Genomic DNA, 16041 nt, shown 5'->3' on the forward strand with positions numbered 1-16041 from the left:
GGAATATTTCTCAGTCGTAAAAAGAGTGAAATGTTGCCATTTGTGACAACATGGATGGACCTGGAGGGTATAATGCTTAGTGAAACCATTCGGACAGAGAAAGACAAACACTGTATGACATCATTTATATGTGTAATCTAAGAAATAATCCAAATGAACGTATTATGTTAATGCATAATGTTTAACATATTTAATGCTTTGCATTCTGTTTAATGCAAAACAGAAACAGGCTCACAGGCATAAAAAACAAAGTAGTGGTTACCAAAGGGGAGAGGGAGAAGCGAGGGGCAAATTAGGGGTATGGAATTAAGAGATACAAACTACTATGTATAAAATAGATAAGCAACAAGAACATATTGTATAGTACGGGTAATTATAGCCATTATCATATAATAACTTTTAATGGAGTATAATCTGTAAAAATACTGAATCACCATGCTGTACACCTGAAACTAATATAATATTGTAAGTCAAATCTAATTTTTAAAAATTCAGTTTCAAATTTTCTGCCTTTAAAATATTCCAAAAGGTATACAAAAGATGCTGAAAGTGTGGACTCCTTTCAAATGCAATTATCTTGGATGCACTTGGTATTGGCTGACTTGCTCCCAAGGCCCCAAATACTTTCAGCTGAAGCCCTATCCAGTAGCAACTCCTAAATCTTCGGTAAAGAATCATTTAGGCACACACCCACACCCACTAAGTATGAGTGGGTGTTTTTCTAGAAACTGATGAAGGTCTACATTCAATGTGTTATTGCTAAAAAGGAGACAGGTAGTCCTAAAGGTTAAGGACTACAGAGGACAGGCACACACTAGGAGCAGGCTGTGAGAACTCACAGGTATCATGAAGACTATCTCAGGCCACAGAGTTGGATTTTCATCCAACATAACCAGATACTCAAGGAGTAGGAAGCCCCCAGCTGACAGCATGACTATTCTAATCTGCCTCCTCTGTTTCATTATCCATAAAACTTCTGAGTTTTCTAAGACACAAATCTAAGCACACCAGACCTGTGATCAAGATTCTTCAATAACTTCCCATTGCCTACTGGATTAAAAGAAAGAAGAAAAGAAAACCATTGGAAGGCATTTAAGGCCTCTCCCAGCTTCTTGCAAAATGCCTGGTGAGCAGTGGATGCTCTAAACATGGAGTACGAATGAGCAAGACTGACTCTCTCTTTTCTCTAGGGCTCAACTCAAAAATCACAGAACTTTTCAGTAAGGTCATCCCTGGCCATCTACTAAAATGACAACAAGCCCTCTCCTATGCTTATTTTTTCCTCCTTAGTTCTTATCAATACCTAACATACATTTTACTTATTTAACTTATTGTCTGTCTCCCTCAGCAGACATATAAATATATAAAATATGAACTATAATCTCTAGGTAGACAGGGATTTTTGACTTTTTAATTTGTCCACTACTCTATCTCCAGTACCTAGAATAGGGTTTGGCACACAGCAAGCACTTAATGAAATATATGTAGGATGGATGGATAGATGATTAAAACCTCAGCTCAAAGATCATTTTCACCTGAAGCCTCCAAGTAGCTTTAGATAGTCCTGCTTCCCACTCTTTCCCTGTATATATTGTCTCTTATACTGTACTTCTTTGTAAGTCAAGCTGAAAACTACATTGAAGTCAAGGGCCTCATGTTTCATTTTTATATACTTAGAAATGAATCCTTTGTGCTTGGTACATGATATGTCAATGAATAAATGAATGACTGATTATACCCTTAAAGATGAGGAAACAGAGGTTTAGAAAGGTCAAGTAACTCTTAAGGACACACTTAGTAAGTTGCAGAGATAAGATACTAACCCAGACACATGCCAAGCCATTCCTTTATTTTCCCTCATCACTACTATCATCTCTCCCCACAATGGTCTATCCTGCCTCACCTGTTTTCTGTTATTCAAATTGCACCCATTACTATCAATCTTCCAGATGACTCTTATTCACAGTAATTTCTTTTTTTTTTTTTTTAAACAGAGGATTCCTGAGATAGCTCTCAGGGTAAATGGGGGAGGTTATGACGTAGGTAATGTGAACTTGGAGAATAGCCTATTCATGTTCCATTTGTGTTCCACACTCCATATTCAGGCTCTTGATGCAAAGGCCTATCTATTTTGCAGATAATGCACCCTCTATTGGTCCCCAACCTCAGGTAATAGTCTCTCATGATCTGCATTTATCTCCTAAGGACTTGTGTGGTTAGTGATGGATACATTTGTTAGACTCAGCTGAGCTTCCAGGAGAAGCCACAGAATGAAGCAAGTCTAAGCAATCAGCATCTCCACCCTGGGATTAGCATTCAGGATACCTAAAGCTTTTCCTCTCCTCTCTCCGTCTCTACTTCTGATGGAAGTAGGGGCTTCAACCTTTCCCAAATGGGATTCCTCCAAGGTTACTTCATGAGAAGCAAAGGTTTATCTCCTATTAGCTGTTTCCTCGTGGTACCACATCAAAAATAGAGACTTCATTAGTCCAACTTCTCCCTTTTTGACGCGCATATACCAAAATTAGAAATAACAATTTTTGTTGTCAATGGTCCTTGAAAAGTAATGTAAAAAGTTACTTACAGTTTAAAAGTGTGCTCGTTACTTGTTCTTGTTTCCTTATAAGCTGAGACAGTTGCAATCAGAACCTGCAAAAACCCACAATAAATTCTTCCCTAATGTCTTTTGTATAAAATCTTCAGTAGCTACCCAAGCACCTTATTCATTAATTTGTAACTGTACGACAACATTTAACCCTTAACGTGTCTACGTAAAATGTTGATAGCTATTTGGGAAGCAGTAGAGAATTTTAAAAGTGCAGGACCACCTGTGTTCAAATCCACCTCCATCGTTCATCAGCTGTGCAAAGTTAAGCTCCTCAACGTCTCAGTCTTATTTTCCTCATTTTAAAATGAGATTTTATCACTTTATAAAGTTGTTATACTTAATAGAAAATAGCAGTTAATAAATGGTAAGTTATTTGGGAGGGGCTTATTATGTACTAGGCATTATGCTGGGCACTTTACATCCATTTCATCTAATTTTCAGAGCAATTTGAAGAAACTAAGACGCTGAGCACAGGGCTTTGTACACTGTAGATAATCAAAATACATCGAATGAATTAAGCTCAGAGAAGCTAAGAAAGTCCGCTGCTGGCAGGACACTGGTAGAGCCGGGAGTGGAGTCCAGGTATATCTGCCCGCAATGCCCAATGCCCAAGTCCCTGACCCCTGTGCTATATCCTGACAATGTACAGAGTGCCCAGGACAGTGCTGGCACAGAAAGGCCCCGATACATGGCGTTTTATGCCGGGCCCTCGGTATGAAAGAGGACTAGAAAAGTGGGCTTTGAACCCGGGCTCACCAGTTTCCAGTAGGGTCTTGAGCCCACTGGTCAGGACTACACGGTTTCCTTAGCGGAGGTCTGAGGTGAGACGGAAAGTGCACCTTTCCTCACTCCTATTTTCTCTCCTCCCGCAATTACGGTGCGAGGTGAAGAGCGCTGCGACTGGGGGCGCACCTCTGGAGCTCCTTTTCCCCCTGAGACTCGCAGGCTGAGTCGAAGCGACTGCGGCCCTGGGGTGGGGAGAGCCTGTTTCCAGCCGGACCGCGTCCCGCGACGCTCCCGAGCTCCGCGCCTGCGCACTCAGCCCGTCGCAGCGCCGGCCCTGAGGACGTGCGCACGGTGCCTTCGCGGTTCTTGGGCTCTGAGATGCGCGGTTACCGGGCCCGTGCCAGCTCCAGGTGCGTGAGGAGGATTTCAGGAACCCGGGTGTGAGGTGGAGCGACCCCTCGGAAGGGTCGGGCCTGCCTCGATCCTTCCAAACTGCCCAGAACGGGGGCGCTACGACCTCAGCTCCTTTGCCTTTCCCACTTCCCCGCCTCCTGACTGTGTCTCATGGGGAAAGGGAATCCCTGAGAGAAAGGCGCAGAGAGGATACGTTCCCCTGCAGTGGGTTATATCCCATGTGGCATTTTTCCCCCTCGCTGTGGCCAAAGCAGTTTTTCACTCTCGCTGTTCCTTTCCTGGTGTGGGATTTTGCGGTCTCTGGACTCTGGCTGGACTCCTAGGTGCTTACAGGTTGTGGGCGATTAGGGCGAGGGCCAGTTGTCAGGATCCTGTGTCCTGTGCAATCCCTCTGGGAGAGTTCAAGGCCAGGAGAGTGGGCTCGGGGAAGTGGGGCAGAAGAAGCTACCAAGAGGGAAAGGCTGTGACAAATGTCGCCCGAGATTATTCCCTAACTGGAAGTTCTCTTAAGTTTATCTCAGTCCTTGTGTTTCTTGTTCATTTACTTTTGTGATATCCTCACTTTGTTTTAATGGTATTCGTTAAGACTGGAAAACCCACAGGCTTTTAGCCTTGAAGTATTAGTGGAATTTTATTGAGATCAGTTTTTACACTCATCCGATGGAATGTATTGCTGTTGTCAGGATAATCTTTGGATTGAACCATTGAGATTTACCATTTTTTATTTTCACTTTAACATAGGAAAAATTACACAATGTTGGGTTTGTTTTTAAACTGTTACGAACAAGATCATTTGAGAACACAGGATCAGTTGAAGTGAGATTTGGAGCTCTATCAAGTTAATGTGCATGTGTTTAAGTGCATGTGGGACTGCACTTGGAGTTTGGGGATCCCTGAGCTGTCACCTATAAATAACGTATGAGATCACCACTTGCCACCAATGATTCTAACAATATAGGGCTTCCAATAAATGCTTTCCCACATGGTGTGAACGCAAGTGACAAGAGTATCCAGTCTTAGTGCTAGTGTTAGGTGATAAGCCATAGTCTTTTTTTGGCACAGTAACTGTAAGTAGTCAATTCCTGTTACAATCAGAGATGGTTGTCATGTGTGTGGTATTAGCGTGGGAATTTTTTCAAGAGAGCTCCATAGAAACTACAAAACAGAAGAAGAAATACACAATAAGAATTGAGGATGTGGCTCCTGGCCAAAATCCTATATGTGATCTTTCAGGCCCGACCATAGACAATTGCATGGTTTTGCCTGGCTGGCCTCATGGGGAGAAACTGCTCTCCCCACACCAGACTTGTGCATGGCCAGTGCATTGCAGTTTCCTGGAGGGAGTTGCAAGGACTCACTCCTTCCCTCCCACTGGCCATGCTCATGCTATACTGCGTTCCTCAGTATTTCCATTCTAAAGGCCTTGGCCCAGGTACTTCCCAGGTGCCTCCTTGCAAGGGGAGCCTTGACTGAGGTACTTTTCTCCATTTTGACTCAGGACCTTTCCACTCGTAACCCTTCCTCCTCCTCTGGCCCACAGGTCCATAAAGAGGCAGAAGCCTTTTGTTTGTCCTCTGCCGGGAGATGATTGTGTGCATTGCTTCCACCTAACCCTCACCTGGTGGTGTTTCGTTTAATGGACCACTGCGGAACTAGTACTTTTTTGCCTCTTGCTTGCACTGTTGGCAGTAAGTGAGTAAAGACGATTATTACTTTCAGCTTGGCTCATTGTCCTAATTGACCACCGCAATACCTGACTGCTTGACAGGAATTAAATTGCCAAGTTCTTGGCAGTTCACTGGATTCATGACTTAATTTTAATCCTTGTAATTGTTGCTGTGTTAGCACTTTAGGGATTTGGAGGCTCTGTACCTAGAATTTCTCTAACTCAGTGTTATGAAAATGCATACTAATATCAGGATTGTTGCTAACATGGGTATCTGGGTTATATGTGTATTTTACAAATTAATATAGTGGTTTGCAGTCAGATTACTTTATCTGTGTGGCATATTACCTTTGGCCTCTAACTGAATTTTTTAAATATATATTTTGGGTTTATATGTGGCCAACTGAAGAAAATGAGTAGTCCTTAGTAAACCTGTCTCATCCTATGGGTCCCAATCTTACCTAATAGATTTACTTGGCCACTTTGAATAAAGTGATTATTTGTTGTGGGTTCCTCTGTCTAGTGTTGTGTGAAGAGATATGCCAGGAGCGGGTTTCACCAACTTTTTAACCTCTTCCTACAGAAGTTTCACAAAACAGTATTTATACTTACTATATGTTATGCAATCTGATATTTTCTGTGCTATTTTATTAAGTAAAAATGCTGACCATGGCCCACTCAGTTGATTCCACAATCTATTAATGGGTGGTGATATGCAGTTTGAAAAACACTGTGGTAAAACCACTAGTAGAAGATGATTTGCTCAATAAATGATATTTTTTTTCTATTTTAAAGTTAGATTGCTGAAGAGAACTACAATTGGATGTGTTTGATTTTATGTTTAAGGTGTCCTCTATAAGAAAACAGTAAATAGCACACAGCAATTATGTTGGATATGCACCAAATCAGCTGACAAAAAAAAAAAAAAAAAAAAAAACACTGCGAGAGCTATAACAGGGTTTTTTTGTTTTGATTTGTTTCGTTTTGTTTTTTAGTTTAAATCTCTGGCTCCCTTATTTAAGGAAAATGTAGTAGTAGAAGAAGGATGAGAAGAAAATTGGCTTCTCTGATAGGAGAAGATAGGGCACAAAATGATTGTGAAAGTTCCTGGTAAACCTTTGCATGTGTCCTACAGAGGTATATTAGGAAAAGTATCTTTATCTTTATAGTAACTCTGAGACCAAAATGACCCTTTTATCATATGGCCTGAGAAGTGAACCACACTCAACTTTCAATTACTTAGCCATAGATGAGTATATAAGTAGCCAATCTGTCAACCTCATTGCCTCTGTACGTATTTTAGGAATTCTACCTCAGAGTGGAGAGGAGAAATAAAAAGAACTGTAAATTTTGTTAGTGTGTTTCTCTCTTAGTTAGAAACCCTAAAATATTCAGTAGATAAAGTTTTAAAATTTGGTTAATGTTGAGCAAAATAATACCTTACATTTATATATCATTCCAGTTTTGCAACACGTTGAGATGCGTTATCTCCATTGATTCTCACAACATCTTGATGTGATAGGCAGGCCAGGAGGCATTTTCCCCAATTTAGAGCTGAGGAATTTGTATTTCCTTCTTCTTGCCACCAAAATCACATAGTAGCAAATCCAGGACTAGAATCCAGGTTTCCTAGGACATTTGCTCCCAGTTGTCCATGTCATCTTTGTTGGCCCAAAGAAATAATTGAGAGTGAGTAATATTAATGATGTGGCTAAGAACACTGATAACTGAAATATTCCATTCTCAGATCATGTCCAGGGTATGTTATAATTGAATGCAAACATATATTATTTTTAGTATTATATTTTATTTCTTACATTCTTTACCTTTCTAGCCCAATTTTGAAAAGTGACGAAGCAACTAAATATGACAAATCTACTTAATACTGAGCTAGGAAAATTAAAAGGAATTTAAAGCTCTATTTGATATTACAAAATTCAACTCAATTCCCTTTTAATATATCGTCTCAGTTAACTAGAAATATAGCTTAAAATTATATAGAGTCTAGGTTCCTTATTACCCTTGATATCTTTAACCAAATGACAACTTAAATTATTTCTTCTCATATGAATAAGTAATTTTTAATACATTTTTATTTTTTATTTTTAGACATCTGTGGAGTTTAAGAACACTATGGAGCTCACCAGAATATATCACTGAAGAATATGATGGCTGAAAACAATTTTAAAATGCTAAAGATTCAACAGTGTGTAGTAGCCAACAAACTACCTAGAAACAGGCCATATATTTGCAATATTTGCTTCAAGCATTTCGAAACACCATCAAAATTAGCTAGGCATTATCTCATTCATACTGGTCAAAAGCCATTTGAATGTGATGTGTGTCATAAAACATTTAGGCAACTAGTTCACCTGGAGAGACATCAACTAACTCATAATCTGCCCTTTAAATGTAGTATTTGTCAACGCCACTTTAAGAATCTGAAGACATTTGTGAAGCACCAACAGCTTCACAATGAAACTTACCAGAATGATGTGAAACAGGTCAGAAGATTGTTGGAGGCCAAGCAAGAAAAACCAGTGCATGGAATGTATCAGACTTTTACCACAGAGGAGAGATGGGTGTTACACCCATGCTCCAAGTCTGATCCTACCTACAGCCCTACAAAGAAAAAAAAGAACATTCACGCATGTACAATCTGTGGCAAGATGTTTCCATCACAATCAAAACTTGATAGGCATGCACTTATTCATACTGGTCAGAGGCCTTTTAAATGTGTCCTGTGCAGTAAATCTTTTCGACAGTCAACTCACTTAAAAATCCACCAACTCACACATTCTGAAGAAAGACCTTTTCAATGCTGTTTTTGTCAAAAAGGATTTAAGATTCAAAGCAAACTTCTGAAGCATAAACAGATCCATACCAGGAATAAGACTTTTCAGACTCTTTCATTGAAGGTGAAGAGTCCAGAATCATGCCCCCTGCCTAATAAATTAAATGCAAAGCAGGATGGCTTTGAAAATGGTGATATAGGTGAACCCGAGGAGAATAATCATCTTGATGTCCACTCCATTTATATTGTCCCTTTTCAATGTCCAGAGTGTGAAGAATGTTTTGAATCAGAGCAGATTCTCAATGGACACAAGTGTTTTCCTGCCAAAGGTGGCAAAATTCCAAGCAGGCTCAAAAGAAGCTACAACTATAAAACCATTGTTAAAAAAATCTTGGCTAAGCTTAAACGTGCTGGGTGTAAGAAATTAGACAATTTTCGATCTGAGAAAAACGTATTTAGAAACGGTTTCTTGAAAAATTGTGATCTTATTTCAGACGAGCAGAGCCCTGAACAAACCCAGAGAACATTTATGGGTTCTCTGGGCAAACATGGAACATATAAGACAGTTGGCAATAAAAAGAAGAAAACATTGACTTTGCCATTTTCTTGGCAAAAGCACTTCCAGAGCCAAAATATGGGAAAGAATTTAAAAGGTATCTTTACGCCAGAGAACATGTTAACTATGGATAATTCCATGAATAATAAAGACGTATCTGTCTATGGATCATCAGGTGAGGAATTTTTTGATAACTGTGAAGTGCTTCAGTGTGGTTTTTCAGTTCCAAGTGAAAACATACATACCGGACATAAGATGTGTCCCTGTGACAAATGTGAGAAAGTGTTTCCTTCTGTATCTAAACTACAAAGACACTATTTAATTCATACTGGACAGAGGCCTTTTGGCTGTACTGTTTGTGGGAAATCTTTTAGACAGTCAGCTCACTTGAAAAGACATAAATTAACTCATAGTGATAAGATTCCATATAGAAAATCTCTTTGCCAAGTAGAATTTGAAAATTTGAACAAACTTTTCAATCATCAGGGTGATAATGTTAATTATAATGCTTCCCAACCATGTCTGACTCCTAGTTTTCAAAAATATGAGGTTTCAGAGTCAGATCAAATACCAGAAATCAAAGTTAAGGCAGAATCAGAGGATTTCATTCTTGGTACCCCCTATAGAAACAGGCAGCCCTACCTCTCTAGCGCGCTTCTGGAATCAGAGCAGGGCCATCACAGTCATTGTTGTAGTTATTCAGGGCATGCCAAGAGGAATGATGGTCTTCTTTACCAATGCAGTGTTTGTTCTAAAAGTTTTAGATCCCCATCTAAACTTGAAAGACACTATCTAATTCATGCGGGGCAGAAGCCGTTTGAATGCTCCGTTTGTGGCAAAACATTCAGACAGGCTCCTCACTGGAAGAGACACCAACTTACTCACTTTAAGGAATGACCACAAGAGAAAACGGTGGTCTTAAATTCAGTTATGTAACTGACAAAACCACTAACACATTTGTCGTCACTTGCTGTTTAAGCCTGTATCACTTAAAATGTATTTTTATCAAAAGACCTACATTACATTGAATGATTTCATAGGCAATTGCTTGTCCTGCATAGTAAGAGGTAAGATACATAGAAATTTAATACAATGTTTTAGGAACAGCCAAATTAATTTTTAGAGGGAAGAACTTGATTTGATGCCATAAAGCAAGCGTTTATTTTATTTTAATATATACTTGGCTGTATTGAAAATGTTGTGAATCCGTGATGTACAAATCATTCAGCCTCATATTTAAAGGAATTATTCCTTAAGACATGCCATCTCCTTTTATATATACTCAAAAGACTTGAAAAGGCAAAAATTGGGTTTTGGCCACAGTGCATAGCCCCACTTTATTTCATGTATTTTATACCTATAGCTCAAATTCCATCGCAAAATGTTTCTTATAATTTAAAAAATACAAAGGCAATAGAAGTGAAAATGGGTGAGGAAATAACAGCATTATTTCCATTGGTCTTTTCCAAGCTATTTACTCTTAGGACTCTGGCAGCAGCACCTCCTGTTCTACAGGTGATTTGAATTGGTTTCTTGCCCAGCCTGCTGTTATCTTTCCCTCCAAAGTGTAAAGTAGGAGAGAGGCTAGGATGCACCTCTATACATTTACCATGTTTACTTATTGGGAATATTGTCCAAGTGCCATGATCTGTTTGATGATGTGTATGCAGTGTTATCTTTTCAGAGGAATAAATGCAATTCAACTACTTGCTTATTAGTGTTTGATAGCAGTAGTTGTAGACTTAAGACTCATCAGTAGTTCTACATCTCCACAAGACTTTTACATTTACTTTAGTAAAACTTTTCATATCTCTTTGAGTGGTCCTATGACTTAACAATCTATTCTGTTAAAGTTTGATCAAATGGCATTGACTGTCTAGTTCTAGTTTTTATTCCTCTGTTTTTTGCAAGACTCTATCATTAAAGAATGTTATTTTGATCATTAGTAAATTGTTAACTTAGTAAGGTAGGAATAAGATGGAATAAGATGCTTATAGAATTGAGGGTATCATTCTAAATGGTACTGTCATAATTTGGGAAATATTTAAATCTTCAACTGTAAAAGACGTAATCATAAATTGTCCTGCGTATTTGCCATTTTTAATAAAACATCTTTAAGAATGACGTATCCTAGCAATAAGACAAAATAATCATTATCTTTCTAAGGTGAAAGGAACAAGTGGGCATTTATCCTAGCACAGTTAGATACACATAATGACAAGCCCTCTACTGAGAATGGGTAAATGTACAATTTTAAGTTTTGCATCGTAATCTAAGAACAGTCTGTGTTGGGGGGAGGAGGGAGATGTTCATCTGCTTCTTTTACAAGTGAATTTTGATAAACTTGGGTTTAATTTATAGAGATTAAACAAAACATTACCGATAAAATCCCAACGATATACAAATGTGCAGGAGAATCATATGTTTTAAAGAATAATTTCTTTTAGATTTCCTTGAGATATGTTCCTCCAGTGCAAGCAAGATGATGGTTTACAAAATTTGCTTTCCACAGAACTTTTCAAGAACACATCTGTTACATAAAAACAAGGAATAACAAGTTCATATTTTTCAAGAATAAAGATTCAAGGGTTTTTTTTTCTATAAAATTATGTATTTGAGGATTTTCCTAAACTATTCATGTAATTTTATTTGAAGTAAATGTCTCACATACTCCTTTCCCATCCCAAACAGGGAGAATCCTAACAGTGTTGTAGTTGTATGACTATTAGACCTTATTTGCCTAAGTGATAACTACTATAATTTTTTTTTGGCCCATGCCTTTTTAAGCTGTTTCATATTGAAAGTTGGCATATTGTAAAAATTTTGTCAGAGATGTACTGTAGTGCTATTTGAAGTACCTGTAACAAAATACTTATTTACTTTTATCATCACTGTAAGCTTCTTGTGGAAACTTTATAGGAATGAAAATAAACTGCATACATCCATGATAAGATTGAACATTAGATGTTAAACGATGGTTTGCTGCATGCTAGAACTGTTATTATTGTTGAATCAATTACTCTGGTTTTCTGAAAAAATAAACTTCTAAATATCTTTAAAGCAAAGTAGAGGAATTTTTCGTTTGAGCAGTTCCAGGCTGTAGCATGATTATTTACTGAAGTAGTTTGATTGACGGAGTTAGTGGAATTACTGTTTCTTGTTTTCACTGCAATAGGGCCTATACTTTTAGGACAAAATGTATGTTGAAGGAAAGAAGATGGTAGTAAAGATTCTTGGAAAATTCAAATTTCAGAGTATTTTGAAAATAAAGTTTCAAATTACACAGTTTGGATTTTTTTTTTAAGGGAAAATCACATTATAAAAGAACAAGTACTGATTGCCAAACACTTTCCTGAGCCCACTCCAGTCTGCCTTCTACAAATGAAATTTCTAACATGAATTGTTAATCGTTTACTTTCCTGTTCATGTTATGTTTTTTTGATAGCTCCTTATCACTTCCAAAAGGTTATGTTAACTCCATTGCATGTCACATGATCTATCTGCTTATCCTTTTATCCTCTTTGGCCTTCCTCTCCAGATTTGTATTAAACATACAGTTAGTTCCTCCAATACACATTCTAGTTATTCTTGCCTCCATCTTGTCTACATGTCTACCTAGTATTAATTTAAATTAGATACAGTCTCTAATACTCTCTTCAAACAAGAGATTTAGTTGAGCCAGGTTTTATTTCTTCCATAATTATGGAAGAAAAGCAAATATAATTATGGAAGAAAACTATAGTGTTTAACCTGCAGAAAACAGATTTCAGTTTACATTATGTAAGATAACCAATGTGGATTACAGACATTTAGGGGATAGCAAAAGCCTTTGAAGTCTGAGTATCTTATAAGAATCATTGTTAGAAGTAACATTATCAAGGACTGTTTCATGATGCAGAATATCTGTTTTTTAGTGAAAGGGAACATTTAATTCCTTTGTGTTGAGGTTTCTCCTATTGCCAGTTAAAGGGCTTAGAATTTCAGAGCTAACTGCTGGAATTCTATTAGCACTATTCTATTAGAGAACAGAATTCTATTAGAGGGAAAAAAAAGAACTTAATGAAAAAAGAAAAGTGGTACAATGGTATTATTAAACAGAATATGGAGCATGTAATGTTTCGCATCTGCATCAGCTAAGTTCTATTCATGATGTTTGGGCTTAAAACACTGCTTCCTCTGGAAGCCCTTTTGATTTACCCAAGTACTCCATTCCCTGTGCTCCCACCGCTTTTTGTTCATAACTCTATTAATCGTCACTGTTGATCAGTGGTTTTCAAACTAGTGTGCACTGGAATCTTCTAGAGGGCTTGTTAAAAGCGTAGATTGTTGAGCCGCTCCCTCAGATTTTCTGATTCAGTATTGGATTTGATCCAAAAATTTATATTTATACATGTTAGCTGTTATTGCTGTATTGAGTCTACACTTTGAGAACCATTGAGCTAAACTACTTGCTTCTGGAAAGCAAGGGAATGCATCTTTGTATGTTTTATACATACAATATAAAACAGTGTATGTAATGTTTTTACATCCTCAAATGTATACTGAATATATGAAAGAAAATAATGGAGTCATTATTAAAAACTCTTACAGTTTCTGTAAATCTGTAACTTCATTTAGGGCCTTTCATTCACTCTTGGAATGAGTTTCCCTTCTAATGTGTTGAGATCAAAACCAATCCAGTACTCTCTAGACTTCCCTCTTCTTCACTTGGTAATGTCTGTCTTAATTCCTTCCTTTTCTCATCCTATATGTCATAATAATAATGTTCCTCCACCTTTCTAAAGCTAGCTTTTCCTTGTTCTCTTTCCATCAGTTTCTTGCCTGTGTTCATCCAGGGAAAGTTTATTAGCGATAGTGGTAGAGGTATGCATTCAAACTCAGTAATAAGAAAACAAGCAATCCAATTTAAAAATAGGCAATCTGAATGCAGGATTCCACAAAGAAGATACATGGATGGATAGTAAGCACATGAACAGACACTCAGCATTATTAGTCATTAGGGAAATACAAATTAAAGCTACAATGAGATATACCACATAACTATTAAAATAACTAAAATTAAAGAGTAGCCATACCAAGTGTTGGTAAGAAAGAGGAGGAACTGGAACTCATATACTACTGATATGAACATAAAATGATACAACTACTTTATAAAACTGGTAATTTCTTTAAAAAGTTAAACATACCACTCCTAGGTATTTACTTAAAAGAAAAGGCAATACATGTTTACATTAAGACATATATATATATATATATATACACATACACACATGAATGCTCATAGCAGCATTATTTGTAATAGTCAAAAACTGGAAACAATTCAAACATTCATCTACAGGTGAGTAGATTAACAAACTGATATGTCCATAAAATAGAATACTATTCAGCAATAACAAGGAATGAACTACTAATACAGGCATCAACACGGATGAATCTCAGAATCATTATGTTGAGTGAAAAAAGAAAAAAGGTACATACTATATTATTTCACATTTATAGAATTCTATAAAAAGTATAATAATCTGTACATCGATAGTGACCCTTCCCGCCCCCCACAGGAAGCCCTTACCCAATACCATCTACCTGGTCACTGAGACATCAATCCGGTCTCACTGGGTGTCTTCTCTCAGATTACCGCTAGGGGGCAGGAGCGCGGGAGGTCGAAGCCCTTGCCTCTCTAGCTCAGCGCCAACTCCTGTATGTACTTCCGGACCTGTTTTGTTCCGTTTCCCGAAGAATACGGGCTGCTGTACGCGTTGCTTGTGGGGTTGTAAGAGTGGAGGATATTCTGGCCCGCGGGTTCTTGCATCTCGGAGTTGGTAACCGCAGCCGCCTCTTAGAGGAAGTGCAGCGGGTTTCCCGCTTCTCAGGGCGGTCCTTTCTTTTCCTCTGGAGCGGAGGGAGAGTGCAGCCATGACGGCCCCTGCTCAGCCCAAGAAAATCGTGGCCCCGACGGTGTCCCAGATCAATGCGGAGTTCGTGACTCAGGTGCGCTCGGGCGAGTCTGGTGTCTGTGAAGAGATGAGGGTGTTGAGGCCCCGAGGCCAGGGGTGGGATTGTCCTCGGGAACGGGAGCATCCAGGCGGCATTCGTTCGTCAGTTCACTCACTCAGATCTTTTTGTTGGAGCATCTGCTGTGTACACTGAGCTAGGTGTTGGGGATGCCATGGTGACAGAGGCTCTACCCTGAGGAATTCACGTTCCAAGAGAAACAGACACATAAAAAGAAAGCTGTTACTCGAGCTTTGCTGTATTAGAGTTTGTCGCGGGAGCGGTGGATTCACAGAAGGAGCATCCCAGTCTACCTGAGACTGACAAGGTGGTTTAGTAGCAGAGGTGATGCTGAACTGAGGATTAAGGGAGGGATAGACTTATTCTTAGCCTTAAAAAAAACGTTGATCTTTGAGGTGAATGGCGAAAATCTGACAAGACACCTTCTCCAAATAAGTGCATCTATGAAGAGAGCAACCCTGTTGCCGGAGAGTGTTCATTTGGAACCTGTTCACTGTGTTGCGTTGTGAACCGCATTTGCTTTGAATGGGGAAACACGATCCTGTAGCTCTCTGCAGCGTTACTAGTCCTTTTTTGTTGCTTTGGGTTTTGGATAAGTGTGCAAGTAGCTCATTGCAGAACCTCACTTGCTTCTTTCTTCTCTGTTCCCTGTCTTAGCAGATTTGCCAAGGCAGAAGCATAGGAGTCATTTTGAGTCCTTCCTTTTCTAACCTCCACTTTTATGCATTCTAAATCTCTCTTAAATCTGTTTTCTTCTCGTGCCCTAAGCCAGGTTGCCATGGTTTTCTTCCTGGACCTGGGCATCCTAACCTATGTTCTTATCTTTCCTTTTGCTCTCTACAAGCTTATTCTTCAGAGTGATTTTACTTAAGTGCAAATCTGATCATATCACATATCTTTTTAAAATCATTAAGGAGTTCTAATTGTCTTTAGGATAATGGCTAGAATCCTTCAAAGTGTTTTGTGATCTGGCCTGTGTTGATACCCTGTTTCCTCCCTTTTCTTTCCTTTTCTAACTATGCTTTAGCCATACTGAACTGCACTTATTTGTGCCAAGCTATCTTTCACCTCCTGGCCTTTCAACATTGTTCCTTCTACTTAGAATCCTCATTTTTCCCCCCACCTTTTTTATATGGTTAATTCATTGTCATCTACCGACATTCATTTGGAGAGGCTTTTCCAGACAACTTAAACTAGATTAGAGCTCCCTAATACCTGAATTTTTGTGGTAAAAGTCATTTATTAGTTTTCTTCCTTCATGGAGC

The 16041-nt window shown here is 38.5% G+C and overlaps 2 protein-coding genes and 1 long non-coding RNA gene across 12 annotated transcripts in view; 2 read left to right on the forward strand and 1 right to left on the reverse strand.

Moving 5' to 3' along the window:
• LOC105089989 (uncharacterized) overlaps window positions 1-3580 on the reverse strand; it is a 125336-nt gene extending 121756 nt beyond the window's left edge. For all 3 annotated transcript variants that reach the window (XR_837227.3, XR_837226.3, XR_010380889.1), the window contains exons 1-2: window positions 3365-3580; window positions 2585-2649 (exon numbers count right to left, since the gene is read on the reverse strand). This is a non-coding gene — a long non-coding RNA (uncharacterized LOC105089989). The remainder of the gene's footprint in view (window positions 1-2584; window positions 2650-3364) is intronic.
• Window positions 3581-3646: 66 nt separating this feature from the next.
• On the forward strand, window positions 3647-11829 carry ZNF770 (zinc finger protein 770). Of its 3 annotated transcripts, none has more exons than XM_010981177.3 (3): window positions 3647-3744; window positions 5289-5440; window positions 7524-11829. In XM_010981177.3, exon 3 carries the CDS (start codon window positions 7580-7582, stop codon window positions 9659-9661), a length of 2082 nt encoding a protein of 693 aa, XP_010979479.1. In that variant the 5' UTR covers window positions 3647-3744; window positions 5289-5440; window positions 7524-7579; the 3' UTR covers window positions 9662-11829. The 3 variants fall into 3 exon arrangements, with proteins under 3 accessions (XP_010979479.1, XP_031309191.1, XP_010979480.1); XM_031453331.2 differs by having other exon boundaries at window positions 5289-5436; XM_010981178.3 differs by lacking the exon at window positions 5289-5440.
• A 2633-nt stretch (window positions 11830-14462) lies between these two features.
• Window positions 14463-16041, forward strand: part of AQR (aquarius intron-binding spliceosomal factor) — a 103884-nt gene continuing 102305 nt past the window's right edge. For all 6 annotated transcript variants that reach the window (XR_010380894.1, XR_010380893.1, XM_064485764.1 and 3 more), the window contains exon 1: window positions 14463-14752. Coding sequence is in view for 4 of the 6 variants with exons in the window: in XM_064485764.1 (XP_064341834.1) it covers window positions 14678-14752 (75 nt within the window). In the remaining 2 variants the exon portion in view is untranslated. The remainder of the gene's footprint in view (window positions 14753-16041) is intronic.

Source organism: Camelus dromedarius, chromosome 5 (genome assembly GCF_036321535.1).
Source record: "Camelus dromedarius isolate mCamDro1 chromosome 5, mCamDro1.pat, whole genome shotgun sequence".
In the NCBI taxonomy this organism is placed as follows: domain Eukaryota; kingdom Metazoa; phylum Chordata; class Mammalia; order Artiodactyla; family Camelidae; genus Camelus; species Camelus dromedarius.

Coding starts and splice junctions, on each gene's coding strand:
- ZNF770 (XM_010981177.3), top strand. CDS start 7,580: ATGATGGCTGAAAACAATTTTAAAATGCTAAAGATTCAACAGTGTGTA.